Source organism: Culex pipiens, chromosome 2 (assembly GCF_016801865.2).
Source record: "Culex pipiens pallens isolate TS chromosome 2, TS_CPP_V2, whole genome shotgun sequence".
NCBI classification, from domain to species: Eukaryota; Metazoa; Arthropoda; class Insecta; order Diptera; family Culicidae; genus Culex; species Culex pipiens.
In genome coordinates, this window is record NC_068938.1 from 211,674,789 (window position 1) to 211,690,273 (window position 15,485).

Sequence of the window (15,485 nt, forward strand, 5' to 3'; positions counted from 1 at the left end):
TTAAGGGCCTCAAAATAAACAACATTTGCGTAGTTTTGTCAGTAAATTTACATTTTTGCTCAAAATTCAAAAAATACAATGAATTCAAACGTCGTTTCCGGTGTGGTGATGTTATTTGACGTCCTTTATAAGACCCTTGCCTTACAATTGGTCCAAATCCATTCTGCCCCTAAGTTGATTTTACACCAATCGCTAAGTGTTAATACATATTTTTGGTGATGTGCTATTAAATTTAAATTTCATTTAACTTCATGTCTAAATTTAAAACTATGGAAGCAAAATGTTTCACTAATTGTTAGAAATATAAAATAAGTTTTCTTATTTCTCAAAGGTAGTCTTGTAAAAAATCTAATCCGTAAAAAAATTTCTTTAATTTTTATTGTTGAACATTTACTTCTCAATCACCTATGGATCAAAGTGTTGAGTTTTAAATTGCAATCGCAAATATCTGCTATCAACTTCCCCTCGGGCCAACCATCAATCGCACCCGACTGGGATTTGCTTGGCACGCGAGCGCGGCTTCCAGCAGCGGTGTTGCGCGGTTATTATAATCTATAAAGGTATCCGTCGGTGACGACAGACGAATCAGTCGCGATCGTGACTTTAATCGACGTTCTACCGCGTTTGGAAGCGCGCACCCGCGCGCTCGCGATCATTTGTGTAAACAATGTGGAATCTACCTGTGCTACTTGGGCTGCTGTTTGTCGCCGTGCTCAGTGTTTTCGGTGAAAAGTCAACTGACCGGTCCAGTAATCGACCGAATATCGTGGTGATCATTGCCGATGATTTAGTACGTTGCTTTTTGAAGAGCGTGACCTGATTATGGAAGTTTTGAGTTCAACGGTTTTTTTGTGCCCTCCTTCTCTGTAGGGATGGAACGACGTGAGCTTCCACGGCTCGCTGCAGATTCCGACGCCCAACATCGACGCCCTGGCGTACTCCGGGATCATCCTGAACCGGCACTACGCACCGCCGTTGTGCACTCCGTCGCGAGCCTCGCTGATGACCGGGAAGCATCCGATCAACATCGGTATGCAGCACCACGTGATCGAGGTCGACGAACCGTGGGGTTTGGGGCTGGATCAGAAGCTGATGCCGGAGTACTTCCGGGAGGCCGGATACACGACCAGGCTGGTCGGCAAGTGGCACCTGGGATTCTTCCGGAAGGCGTACACGCCCACGATGCGGGGGTTCGATAGTCACTACGGGTACATTGGACCGTACATCGACTATTGGGATCACAGTTTGCAGATGAGTAATGTGAGTGTTGATCAGTGATAGTTTAATTAACTTTACCTTCAAAAACATGAAATGGCCAGAACTTACAGAAAACCAAGAACTTGATCTCAGCAGAACTACTGACAAATATTTGTCGTAGGACTTCGTTGAAAATATTTGTTTCTTGACTTTGCTATTGAGATATCCTAATTTTGGATAAAATTATTCAGTGGTTAACACTTTTCGTTATTTCTTAAACACTGTTCCTACACAGTCCCTATTTGGCCAGGAATTTCAATAGTAATCAATGCGAATTATTGCCTGCCAACAACGTTCTATTTATGTACTCCAAACCCGATAGAGATCAGTCTTGCACGTAACCAATAGCTCCGCATTCGCGAAACAATCAAAACAATTCAAACTGTCCAATCTAGGTGTTCAAAACAAACCTAAACCTGGACCACGTTCCCTCCTCCTCCCACTAATTACTAATCACACACCCCTCGTAGCGACTGTGATTCACACAACATCTCACCTCAATGCCGGTGGTGTCACGAGCCCGACAGAAAACCTCACTAAATCATTCAACGACTTTGCGTTCAGTGTTAATAGTACACCTTACTGTAGAACTCCCCAACAGCCCAACTCCCAACTGCCGATCCTGATTACCATAAAAACATCTACCTGAAAGCAAACGTACAATTCACGTTTACAAGCTTTGTTGGCAACGATCGGACTCCGCCTGCAGAAAGAGGTTCTCCTCCAGGCAAGCTCAGCCCCGGTGATAAGATAATAAATTTAGCTAAAAAGGTCTGCCAAAGAAAACTGTGAACAACGGGGTCTCTTGTGTTGGCTGGATGCTGGATGCAGGTGGCGCCCAGCATAACAACTAGTTCAAGATCAGCGTTCCCTGGAGCAGGTAGAGCTAGAGGTATAGGTCAAGTCTAGATCCAAGGGCCTGCCTCAATCTTCAAGAGCAAGTGTACATATACCAGCAGAACCAACAAAAGCGACATAATCTGGTTCAGCAAGACTGGATTGGCGTTGTCGGTCAAGATTCGTTTTGTTTATATGAACAACATTTATCTGTGATAAGCCAGGCTGGGCTGTTGGGTCTGATTTCAGCAATTCAACGCAGTTGTCAGTTCTTAAGTAATAAATCCTAATTACACTTAGACTGTTTGGTCGAGCTATCACGCACCGGGTGATGTTTGCTAATTGTACATTGCTCTCGAACAGTAAAGATAGCAAATTTTAACAACAGACAATTGAAGTTTTAAAGTTCAACCCGGACTGGGTCAATGATGTTTATATGTGATTTGCACATTGACATTTCTTACAATTCCAAGAATAATATTTTTTATATTAACGCAACAATGGAGTTGAATTCTTCTTTCGGAACCAGTAATATCATCTGTGCTCAGCCCAATAAAGGCGTAGCTATTAATAATATTATGATCATACTCATTTATCAGAAACGTGGAAGACACACATGATCGTTTGTGAAAAACGATGGAATAAGGAATATAATGTGTCAATATCAATACTTTTTTTTGTAAAATCATCGTCTTTTAGCTGCAATTTAAAATAAAAAAAAATATATGAACAAATCTGTTCCAGTAAATGTCATGGTTAAGATAATGGTTTTATTTTAGAAAAGTATTTCATTTCATTTCATTTCATTTCATTTATTGGATTGTTTGGGCAAAAACATCAGTGCAGTAATTATCCTAAGCTGAGATATGGGGTACCTTTCAACATTTGACTAATTCAAACGGTGTTAGAGTTTACTGGTACACGGGAGAAAAATTGAGCAGGGGAAGGAAAAAAGTTACAAAATAACCTTCGAAATTGCTAACGAAAAGTATTTATTTTTTCATTTTAAAATTTTATCTGAATAAAAATTTAAATTACAAGCCAAGGTTTTACAATTTGGATGAAAAAAAGTGTTTTAAAATGCATTTTACACGCGTCCAAATGCTTTCCAATAAATACAGGGAAAGCACTGAAAGCCCATTTTCAAATTCCCGACTTTTTCCCGACTTTTCCAGAATGCTCAAATAATAAGCATTTCTTATCTACAGAATGATTTCAAACATAACACTTTCTATAAGAAAAGTCAATACTAATCACCAAGAAAAAAATTCTAAATGAACTTAAAAAAAAACCAACTATAGGCAATTTTGGTAAATACAGAAACTGAACAACAAATAAAAAAATACTTCAAAAATGGAAATTCATTATTATGATTCAGAGTAGAAACACAAACAATTAGTCTTTAAAATATAATTAAAAGATCAACAATATTTATAATTTCCATGTTATTTTTTAAATTGGCAAACGTATACTTTTTGAAACTTCGTTTAAACTGGAAATGACAAAAATTTAAAGATAACTGAACTTAAAATTTCGTTCCTTTTTTTTAGATTTCATCATTATTTTAAATCAAAGAACGATTTAAATATAATTGCTGTTATTATTCTTTCAAAGAATTTAGAAAAATGCCAAGAAATTCATAAACAATTTTTTTGTCAAGTTTCCTTTTTTATTTTGTAATTTTTGGTATTGATTTTTTTTAATCTATGTTAATTTGCCTAGTGGCCAGTATTTAACTCTTTTGTTTTCAATAAAAATTTAGTTTGATATGATTTGTGTTTTCCCACTTATTTTAAGCAAAATGTTTGAAGAGACAAATTTTTTAAACAATTTTGCAATAAACTCAAAATTTCTTGGATTATTTTTTTGCAATTTCAATATTTTCTTCATGGTTTCAAAACGTAATTTTTTTTCAATTTTGGATTTTATTCGATATTTAAGTTTTCCGAAAACTGAAAATCAAGCTTTATCTATAGTAGGTAATTTTTCTATACTCTCAAAAAAAGTTCAAGGGCAATATTTCGAAAACATATTATAAATTACTTAATGAATTTAGTTAAACAATTAAACAAAAATTCATAAAAAACATTACCAAACTCAAGTTGTCATAACTCTAAGCTGGCCATTAGGCTCTATTTTTATATTATTTTTTCATTAACTTTACCTCTTGTTTGATAAAACATTAATTAATAGAGATCATTGGATTCATAAAAAATATTATGAAAATCTGTGTCAAAGGCATCCAATATTCATTAAGATTTTGAATGTCTTAAACAGCTTTTCCATACTCAAATATATTGAAATAGTGGAAAGAACCTTAATTTTAAAGTAAGTTTCTAAAGCAGAATTCAATGTATTCAATTGAAAAATTGTAAAAAAAAACAAAATTAGTCAAGAGTTGAAAAATAATTTTTAAACAGGTATGCTTAGAATTCCTGATATTTCCCGACTTTTTGACAAAAAATTATAAATTCCCGACTTTTTCCCGATTTTTTGCGGATTTTGGCGAATTTCCGACATTCCCGATTCCCGACTTGAGTGGCCACCCTGAAAATTTTAAATAGTTTTCAATATATCGATGTATCGACGGAATTTTTTTTTCGCGAAAAAAAACTTTTCGTGGGACTGTACATTTGTATTTCATGAAATGTCATCAAAGGAGCTCAAACATGCTAAATATGATTATAAACGCAGGAAAATGCATTTTAACTGGTTTTCGGTTGGTTAAACTTTAATTTCCATTAAAATTTTTAAGTTTTCCGAAAACATATTTTTTTGCTCCCTGATTATTCAGGCCGACTTTGAAGAGGGGTGAGGCGACATAAACTTTGAAAAATATTTGCAACGGCCTGAATGTAATTTTTTTTTTTCATTATTCGATACGGAAATGTTCTATAATATAATTTAACGGATCGGATATCTACTCGAAACTTCGGATAGCGTAGGTTTAAAAACTTATGATTTTTTCTATAAGTTACAGCAATTTCACATAAATAAAACAAGTTTAGTAGGTATGTAAAATATTTAAAAACTCAAAATATTATTTTGAACATGTTTACAAAAGCTGGTAATTTTTGTTAACAAAACATTTGAAAAATGGTTCAAACCAAGGGCAATTCAGTGAGAAACTCTGGGAGTAACTCCGAGTTTCTCAGCTTACTCAGCTTGCTCCAGAGAAAATTGAATTCCCACCCGCTTACAGAAACCTTGATCTCAGAATTGTCACTGTCAGGAAATGTTTGCAAACAGCAACAGAAATGACAAGCAATCAGCAGAAAATTTTGGGGAATCGTTTGGAAACGGTTCGATTATTTTCTTTATTTTGGAAGCCTTTGTGGCGACCAAGTTATTATGGGGAGGAAGGGAGAGGATTAGGTTAATGTAGTAAGGTTTCCAGTTGAATTTGGAGGCCCCAACTGAGCTGGAGGAGTATGATATAAAAGTAATTGCGTTGCAGCCTGATTCTATCCGGAGCGGTACCGAAGTAACGCTGAACCAGATTCTGTGCAAGAGTTAATGACTATATTGTCCACCAGCTGCTGAACTACTTTCATCGATTCTTCCCCATAGCTTCATTCGAAAAAGCAACAAATTTCTTCACACTTTCCCTAATTCGACTCAGGACCCAGTTACGCCTACCGATCCCTCCCCATAAAAACTCATCCCCCAAATGTGTTAGGATTTTATAAAATTATTTTTATTTTTCACAATAACAAAACATGCTTTGAGTGAGGAACCAGCCTGGTGGGGTAGCCTGGAGAATCTGAATCCCATGATGTCCACCGGAAGCCCACATTGCCGGACACACGATTGTTGCTTCTCTTCCCCCTTCAGCACACGGACACGGCACCTATTTCGGGATCGGGTTGGGCAGCGGCATCATTCACAGCTTAAAACTGTCATGGACGGATAGTTTGCGAACGGAAGGAATTTTCCTTGGCACGCTTCTGCCATCTGGTTTCGGCAATATTTTCCTTGATCAGGTTGAGGTGGTTATAACCGGTTACTGCCGGCCAGGCACACCAGACAGCGGAACATCACAACGAAGCATCCTTTTTGGTTGCGACCGTGCACTTGACCATGTACCCAGTATCTGCAAAACGTGAGAAATTAGTTTGGACCAAAGATTCCTTTTTTCCGGCCATATTTGGCGTTTTAGTCGAACCGAACGGACCGATTCTCCCGCAGCCAGTTTTCAAAACAAATCACAGCCTAGCAACGGCTTCTTGTTATTTTTCTCAAACACAAGGTTGAACTATGTAGGTGGGAATGGTGAAAAACAACCAGAGTAACTCGGAGGAAGATTGAGAAACTCTCGTTACTCTGGGCAAAATTGAGGAACTCTTTTACTCACTGAATTGCCCTTGGTTCAAACTGCAGTAAGTCATCCGCAACTATATTAAAGGAATCCATGTACGAAAAACCAAACCAATTAACACTGGAACGCCCAACGCATGTCCAACTTACACGGACGCCCAAGCCTCCCAAAAAAGTTGGAACGGTAACTTCAACTCGCTGGTTCTCGGGCATTACTCAACCAATCGGGACGATTCTTGTTTCCTGTGATTTGTTAGGATGTCTAGATGATCCTAGATTTTTGCAGAACTCAATTTGATCAAATCTGTAATTTCTGCGACCGAAAACATCGTTCCACCTTTTTTCAAAACGACTTTTTTTGGCGAATTTTTTTTTACACGCGAAAAAAAAAGTTGGAACGATGTTTTTGATCGCAAAAATTACAGACTTTATCAAATTAAGTTCTGCAAAGTTCCAGAATCATCTAGACATCCTAACAAATCACTGGAAAAAAGCATCATCTTGATTGGTTGAGTTATGCCCGAGAACCATTGAGTTGAAGTTACCGTTCCAACTTTTTTGGAGCCTTGGGCGTTGGAATGTTAATTAAGATTGAGGCTGATTCTAATGAATGTAAAAATGCAGGAATAAAGTATCCCTAAATGCACTTTTTTAAACAATTGACTGTAAAAATATTATGACGATTAATTTAACGTCAAATGCGTAAGGGTTTCGTAGTTGATTGGTTTATCACACAATTCAAGTATAAAACATATTTTTTCGAGTGAATTCGAAATGTTTTCTATACATATCAAAACAAAGAAAAAAGATTTCGTGGAGGTTTTTTGCAGCACTTTTTTGAAAAATGTGAATAACTCAATCCAAATTCTTTTATTTTTTTCTTTGTTTTCTACAATGAGTTTGAGTCAATTTTGCACAACTAATTAAAAAAACGTTACTTAATCCACCTTTAGGTGGTTGGTGCCTTCCTCTCATTTATAGTGATTCCAACCCCCTAAAGTGTCCACATGTTTATGGATCTCCCCTAACGTTCGCAGCACCTAAGAGGTCCTAATAAAAATAAGTGATGAGTAAAAAAACAGATTGCCTATAGACTTTTTGTCAAAATTATACAGACACGGCCTTTGAGGAAAATGGCATCCCTCTACACGGCTTTTTCGTGGCGATCAGACCCGACCAGTTGAGGTTATGTGAATTCAGACCATTTTTAAACTGCTTGTAATTTAAGATAGGTAAGTCAGATCTTGAAAATTCTTACTCCACCTAAAAGGTCTTCTCATATGCTTTCTAAAAATATAAAACATATGAGGGTTTCATGAAAAAACCACCCTTTTTACCATAATTTTAATTTAATATGAAACAGTTTTTTTAACATAACTTTTCAAATACATGATCAAACTGCATGAATTTAAATAGCAACTTAAGGGACGTTAAGACGGATCGATTAAAACCATTCCGGCCAAAATCGGTTGAGCCTGTGACGAGATATTCCAGTGACATTGATTTGGTACACATGTCTACATACAGCCAAACACACAGACATTTGCTCAGCTAGTGATTCTGAGTCGATATGTACAAATGAAGGTAGGTCTAGGAGGTCTAGTTAAAAAGTTAATTTTCCGAGTGATTTTATAGCCTTTCCTCAGTAAAGTGAGGAAGGCAAAAAAGCAAATTTTTTTACCCACTTGCTGAAGAGATACAGGCTTTGGGATCAAGTGTCCCCGAGGATCAAGTCTCCCCACTCTCCCCTATTCTAACAATCTCCCCATCCCTTTTCAGACCTCAACCCGCGGCCTGGACATGCGCCGCAACCTCCAGGTCGACTACTCCGCCAGGGGAACCTACGCGACGGATCTGTTCACGCGTGAAGCGGTCCGCCTCATCCACGACCACAACCAAACCGATCCGCTGTTCCTGGTGGTAACGCACCTGGCGCCCCACACCGGCAACGAGGACGACCCGATGCAGGCCCCCGAGGAGGACGTCGAGCTGTTTTCGTTCATCAAGGATCCGAAGAGGCGCGTTCTGGCCGCGATGATCTCCAAGCTGGACGATGGCGTTGGCCAGGTGGTGCAGGCGCTGAAGAAGAGCGGCATGCTGAACAATACGGTGGTGTTGTTCTATGCGGACAATGGGGCGCCTACGATTGGGAAGCACTCGAACGGGGGATCGAATTTTCCGCTAAAGGGGGTGAGTTGGTTTGATTTTTCTTTGTAGAAGGTTTGTTACTGATTTGGGTTTTATTTTTGAACAGCAAAAGTATAGTCCTTGGGAGGGAGCAGTCAGGACAGCTGCGGCAATCTGGAGTCCTCTGCTGAACAATACTGGACGGGTTTCAAACCAGTGGATCCACGTGAGTGATTGGTTGCCAACGTTGGCACGAGCTGCCGGTATTGAGGCCAACTTCAGTGGAAGCGAAATCGACGGACAGGATCAGTGGGAAGCACTGAACAATCCGAATCTAACGGGTAGGACTACGGTGATGCACAATATTGACCAGTTCCAGCACTACAGCAGTTACACGAAGAACGGGTGGAAGTTAGTCAACGGAACGTCCTGGGACGGTGCGTTCGACGAATGGATGGGCTCGCTGGACGAGGAAGACGAGCTTAGTGAGGAAGAGTATTCGGTGAGGTTGATCAGTTCCGTGGTTGGACGACTTACCAAGGTAGATCTTGAAGATGTGGCGAGGATCAGACGAGATGCAACCGTGCACTGTCCGTACATTCCTGGCGGTACTACTGACTGTGAACCTCAGAAATCGCCATGTTTGTTCAACATACTCGAAGATCCCTGCGAAACCAACAACATCGCAAATCAAAGACCGGATCTTTTGAAGCAGCTCGGTCAGGACGTCGAGCGGTATCGACTGTCTGCGGCGGAACCAAGAAATCAACCCGCGGATCCCTACTCCGATCCGAGGTACTACAACCGAACGTGGACCTGGTGGCAGGACGAACTGGACGAGGCCAGGGACATCAAGTTCCCGCTGGCGATCTTCATAGTGTCGATTACCTTCATCGCGATAATGCTCATAGTTGTTAAGCCTATTCTGTGTCCAAGTACAAAGAGGAAATTTTAACCCAACTCTCCCTCAAATCACTCCGAAAACATCTCCCGTTATCACCCGTGATGACCATCATAACCCCCTTATCTCACCCCAACTCCAATTACCCAAACTGTCGCCGCAGGCGACACTGTCCGATAACCACCGTTCCAAAGAAAACCTGCTGCAAATTAAATTTTTGCGCGCGTTTCTTCCGCGCAACGCGCAGTCACGTTCGTACAAAACGTCACCAGCCGTTTGGCAGGTTGACCATCAACCGGCGCACCACCCCCGCGACGTTCGCACAATACTAATTAGATGTGTGGTCACCTTGTGGAACCGTTTGAGTAGTTTCATCGATACTTCGGAAGTACCTGCAAGAGACTGTGGGAAAAGAGCGCGTGTCGCACGTGCCTCGGCGACGCCACTTGAAAACGATTCACGACCAATTGAAACGGGTTTGCTGAGAGATTAGCTCGCGATTCGATTGATGTGGATTGGATTGCCGTCGACCCGTAACGGTGCCGGTTGGAACTGGGTTTCGGTGGGATGACTGGTGCGTTTTGTGAGGTTAGTTGGAATTGATACATGGATTGATTGATTCCATAATCTTAAGTTTGTAAGAAAATCAAGTCTGAACTGTATAAAAATAAAAAAAACTTCAATCGTGGAACAGTGCTATTTAGAAGAATCAACATCATTTTTATCTTAATTATTCATCATTAGCTTCTGATCCAGCCAATTATTTTCCACTTTTTTGTCGTCACATCATCAAAGGTTTAAGCGCAACAATACAAATTACAGTTCACAACCCCTTGTTGGTGTTGATGAATTATGCCCAGAACAAGCTCAATTAAACAAGTGTTTTCTACTTGTCTGTCACCAAGTGGTCAGTTTGGTCGGAACGATAACGATAATTCTATCGCCGGGGCGATAACGATAATCTATTGTTATCGTTATCGTTATTTCGATAATTCTATCGACGATAATCTTATCGACGATAACGGACGAGAACTCATTTTAAAAATCTTTCCAAAATTGGCTTAATTTATCAAAATCATGTTAAATTTTCTATGCTTTCACTGAGATTTTTTTTAAATAATGAGCAATTCCAGCTCAAATCAGGAATTTTTCTGGTACTTTTGTACCCGACCCTCTCCGATTTCAATGAAACTTTTTAGACATGTTATCTTAGGCCTATATAAGCCATTTTTGTGTATATGGAGCCAATTGTACTCGAAAATAACATTTGAGAAGGGCGTAGGTTATTTAAATATTTTTGTATTTTATATTTAAAAAAATACTATTTCTCGAAGCCGTTGCATCGTACCAAAAAGTGATCAAAGACAAACTTGTAGGAAATTAGACGAGCTTTCTGAAAAAATACACTGAAATAGAAATACACGCCACTTCTATGAACTTTTTTAATTTTTATGTTTAAAAGTTATATTTAAAGGAGATGTCACGATTTTTTCTGCTCAAAATTTTTGAGGAAATAGCCTTAGATGTTACAAAAAAGACTCACGAAAAATACAGGATGGTATGTCTCTTCTAAAAAAATACAAAAAAACATTTACTAAAACTGTTTTTTTGAAAAGTGGTCAAAACGTCAAAAAGGTAAACTTATGGGAAATTGGACGAGCTTTCCGGTAAAAATATTTTCGAGACTGAAAAATCAAGTCTGTCATGTATAAATTGCCAAAAACCACCAAAAAACCTATTTTTTCAACATTTTTATTTTTAAAACCGCTGTATCTTCACAAGGACTGGACATAGAACAATGGTCAATATCGAGACTTTTATGTAAAATTGTCTGGGGAATCGATTCCCACTGTTGGATTTTGAAAATTTTGACGTTTAGACCACTTTTCAAAAAAACAGTTTTAGTAAATGATTTTTGTGTTCTTTAGGAGAGACATACCATCCTGCATTTTTCTTGAGTCTTTTTGTCACATTTTAGGCTATTCTCACAAAAAATTTGAACGAAAAAATAATCGTGACATCACCTTAAAATTTTACTTTTAAACCTAAAAATTGAAAAATCTCATAGAATTGGCGTGTATTTTTCTTTCAGTGTATTTTTTTAGAAAGCTCGTCTAATTTCCTACAAGTTTGTCTTTGACCACTTTTTGGTACGATGCAACGGCTTCGAGATACAGTAATTTTTAAATTATAAAATACAAAAATATTTAAATAACCTACGCCCTTCTTAAATGTTATTTTCGAGTACAATTGGCTCCATATACACAAAAATGGCTTATATAGGCCTAAGATAACATGTCTAAAAAGTTTCATTGAAATTGGAGAGGGTCGGGTACAAAAGTACCAGAAAAAATCCTGATTTGAGCTGGAATTGCTCTAATGTAAATAAGATAAAAAGTAAGATAATAAGTAAGATTTAAAGCATAGATACAAAAAAAATCTCAATATATCGTTTTCTTCAAAAATACCCAAATTTTTATAATTTGAAATATGGGTATCAAACGAGTCGAAATTTTGCCTGCATATTCCAAAAATATCGGATTTTTTTTTATACTCAAATTTTCAAAATGTTCAACAGGGTTCTCAAACGATTCGAAATTTTGCAAGTATTTTCGAAGAAATACGGTATTTTGTAAAATTTTAGTATTTTACAAAAAAAAAAACTCTAATATAAAGTGCAAAGCTTACAAAATTACAATTCGTTCGCTATGGGTATCAAATTCAGTCCAAACTCGATTATTCGAAGGATTGTATGAGACCATTTAAGTATTTTAGTCAAATTTGACTGGTCCTTAAAAATTGCCAAATTTATTTTGAAGTAAAGGGGTCATACGTAAGCTCGTCCATTAAAAAATAAGGCACTAAAAAAAATCGAAGTGAAACTTTTCCAAATGCCTTCGGATAATCGAGCCTGGACTGTATTGCAAATTATGTAAATTTTTGTATTTTCGAAAAAGTTTAGTATTTCACATTTTTTTAGTGAAAAAGCATACAAAATCTTGGTTCGTTTGATACCCAGATTGCAAGTTTTTAAAATTGGTGTATTTTTGTTGTTTGGTTGAGCTGTTTTTTTGTGTTTTTTTTTTGTATTTATGCTTTGAAAAAATAAAATCGAAATGCAAAAATCAAAAATATATTCTTAGCGAAGACATTTAAAATTTAACATGATATTGATTAATTAAGGTTAATACAAGTATTTTTAAAAGTTTTTATCAAGCATGTTTGGGTTTGTTTAAAAAATCTTTAGAATTTTGAAAAAAATTAAGTGCAAGTTTTTTTTCGGTAATTTTTTTGTTTTCGTCAAATCTTTTTTTTTTTACTTAGGCCGATGCAAATATTTTTCAAAGTTTTTGTCTCTCGGCTCTGGCCGGGGTCGGGGGGAGAGAGACAAAAATATAAAAAATATAAATATTAAAATAACAAGCCATAGTTTCAACATTTGCATCGAAAAAGTGTTCTAAAATACATTTTACAATAGTTCAGTTGTTTTGCAATCATTAGTCTTCAAAAAATGTGAAATTTGCCGAAAACAATAAAAAATTGCGAACATCGAAAATTTTCTAAAATTCAAAAGATTTTTAGAACAACCCAAACATGCTAAAAGAAATTCTATACGCCGGGGAATGTATTTTAAATTGATTTCAACTGATTGCATTTAAAATGTTATTGAAGTATTGAAGTTTTTTGAAAAAATATTATTTTGCCACCTGATTTTTCGGACCAACTTTGAAGACAAAAACTTTGAATAAAATTTGTACCAGCCCAATGATGACAAAATAACTGCACTAGTGTAAAATGCATTTTAAAACACGTTTACAGTCACATGTTGAGACCATGGCTTGTTATTTAATGTTTTATATTATTTTATTTTTTTGTACCGCTGGTATAATTTTCTACAATTTCCTTAAATTCCTTTTTCCTTTTTCCTTTTTGCTTTTTGCTTTTTGCTTTTTGCTTTTTGCTTTTTGCTTTTTGCTTTTTGCTTTTTGCTTTTTGCTTTTTGCTTTTTGCTTTTTGCTTTTTGCTTTTTGCTTTTTGCTTTTTGCTTTTTGCTTTTTGCTTTTTGCTTTTTGCTTTTTGCTTTTTGCTTTTTGCTTTTTGCTTTTTGCTTTTTGCTTTTTGCTTTTTGCTTTTTGCTTTTTGCTTTTTGCTTTTTGCTTTTTGCTTTTTGCTTTTTGCTTTTTGCTTTTTGCTTTTTGCTTTTTGCTTTTTGCTTTTTGCTTTTTGCTTTTTGCTTTTTTGCTTTTTGCTTTTTGCTTTTTGCTTTTTGCTTTTTGCTTTTTGCTTTTTGCTTTTTGCTTTTTGCTTTTTGCTTTTTGCTTTTTGCTTTTTGCTTTTTGCTTTTTGCTTTTTGCTTTTTGCTTTTTGCTTTTTGCTTTTTGCTTTTTGCTTTTTGCTTTTTGCTTTTTGCTTTTTGCTTTTTGCTTTTTGCTTTTTGCTTTTTGCTTTTTGCTTTTTGCTTTTTGCTTTTTGCTTTTTGCTTTTTGCTTTTTGCTTTTTGCTTTTTGCTTTTTGCTTTTTGCTTTTTGCTTTTTGCTTTTTGCTTTTTGCTTTTTGCTTTTTGCTTTTTGCTTTTTGCTTTTTGCTTTTTGCTTTTTGCTTTTTGCTTTTTGCTTTTTGCTTTTTGCTTTTTGCTTTTTGCTTTTTGCTTTTTGCTTTTTGCTTTTTGCTTTTTGCTTTTTGCTTTTTGCTTTTTGCTTTTTGCTTTTTGCTTTTTGCTTTTTGCTTTTTGCTTTGTGCTTTTTGCTTTTTGCTTTTTGCTTTTTGCTTTTTGCTTTTTGCTTTTTGCTTTTTGCTTTTTGCTTTTTGCTTTTTGCTTTTTGCTTTTTGCTTTTTGCTTTTGCTTTTTGCTTTTTGCTTTTTGCTTTTTGCTTTTTGCTTTTTGCTTTTTGCTTTTTGCTTTTTGCTTTTTGCTTTTTGCTTTTTGCTTTTTGCTTTTTGCTTTTTGCTTTTTGCTTTTTGCTTTAATATCCAAACATTTTCCATACGTTTGAAGACAATATTTTTTGAGTTCTCTTTATTATCTTCCAGAATATATTGCACGCAGATTAAACCAGTTCTGATTCTATAGACTTGCGTCGTCATTCTTCGCAAAACACAACAGGTGGTTTCGCAAACCGCGTTCTGCCAAACAAAGTATGGTTGATGTGGTTCTGAGGGGCTTATTGTGTGATTACAACCGTCACCCGCCACCAAGAGTGAGTTACGATTTGTATCCATTAGCTGGGCGGTCGCCACTGAAGAACACTGCTCGACAAAATATTTTTTTTAATAGCATAAAGCATTTATTTTTATTTAAAAATAGTCTGTTTAATGTGATATTCTAAATTATTGTAAAAATTAATGGTTTAGAAATTATTCAGAGTGTTTTTTTATCGCCCAGTGTCATTAATTATACAACGCCGCGAGAATCAAAACTCACCCAAGAAACACGTCTTCTGTATCAATTTGTTTTGCTTCTTTTTGTGTTCTGAACTGCATCAGGTTGCACCAACGTGTTTGCACCTTTTTTGTTCATATGTGATACTGGCAACCCTTCCGCGGCCAACGTTTCGGCCTACTTTGTTTGTCTTTAATTGTGAATTCTTTAAAGAAATAATATTATACATAGCGTAGACTTTCATTTCAACCTAAAGCGGTCGTGTAATTTACGGATGACCCCTTTAAAACCTTTGCTGGGTGTTTCCCAGACCTGTTTGGGGTTAATCTACCTCGCTGAACCCGAAAGGGGTTACGTCTGCCTGAGCGAACGTGTACAACCGACGTTTCCTGAGTCAAAACAGAACAAAACAGCTTGGCGTACAACCGATATCTACACTCAGAGTAGTTGTTCTACCGCGGTTGTAAACAGGGTAGGGGTCATTCGTGAACCACGTGGTTACACTTAGAAAAAGATAGTGTTCTGAGAGATCGGTCACGCGATCCGTAGAAGAATTTGATTAGTACAAAATACTTGAGGTCAAAGATCGACGTGGTCTAACGACAGCCCGAAGGGGCCCGTCAACGGCGTCTGGGACACTCACCCTGCCTCGGCGGAGAGAGCCAC

The 15,485-nt window shown here is 36.9% G+C and overlaps 1 protein-coding gene across 1 annotated transcript; it reads left to right on the forward strand.

Moving 5' to 3' along the window:
* The first annotated feature begins 483 nt into the window (after positions 1–483).
* LOC120425252 (arylsulfatase B-like) lies at positions 484–9,496 on the forward strand. The gene is made up of 4 exons (XM_039589698.2): positions 484–790; positions 871–1,260; positions 8,191–8,601; positions 8,666–9,496. The coding sequence occupies exons 1-4, from the start codon at positions 668–670 to the stop codon at positions 9,491–9,493; spliced, it is 1,752 nt and encodes a 583-aa protein (XP_039445632.1). The 5' UTR covers positions 484–667; the 3' UTR covers positions 9,494–9,496.
* The last annotated feature ends 5,989 nt before the right edge of the window (positions 9,497–15,485 follow it).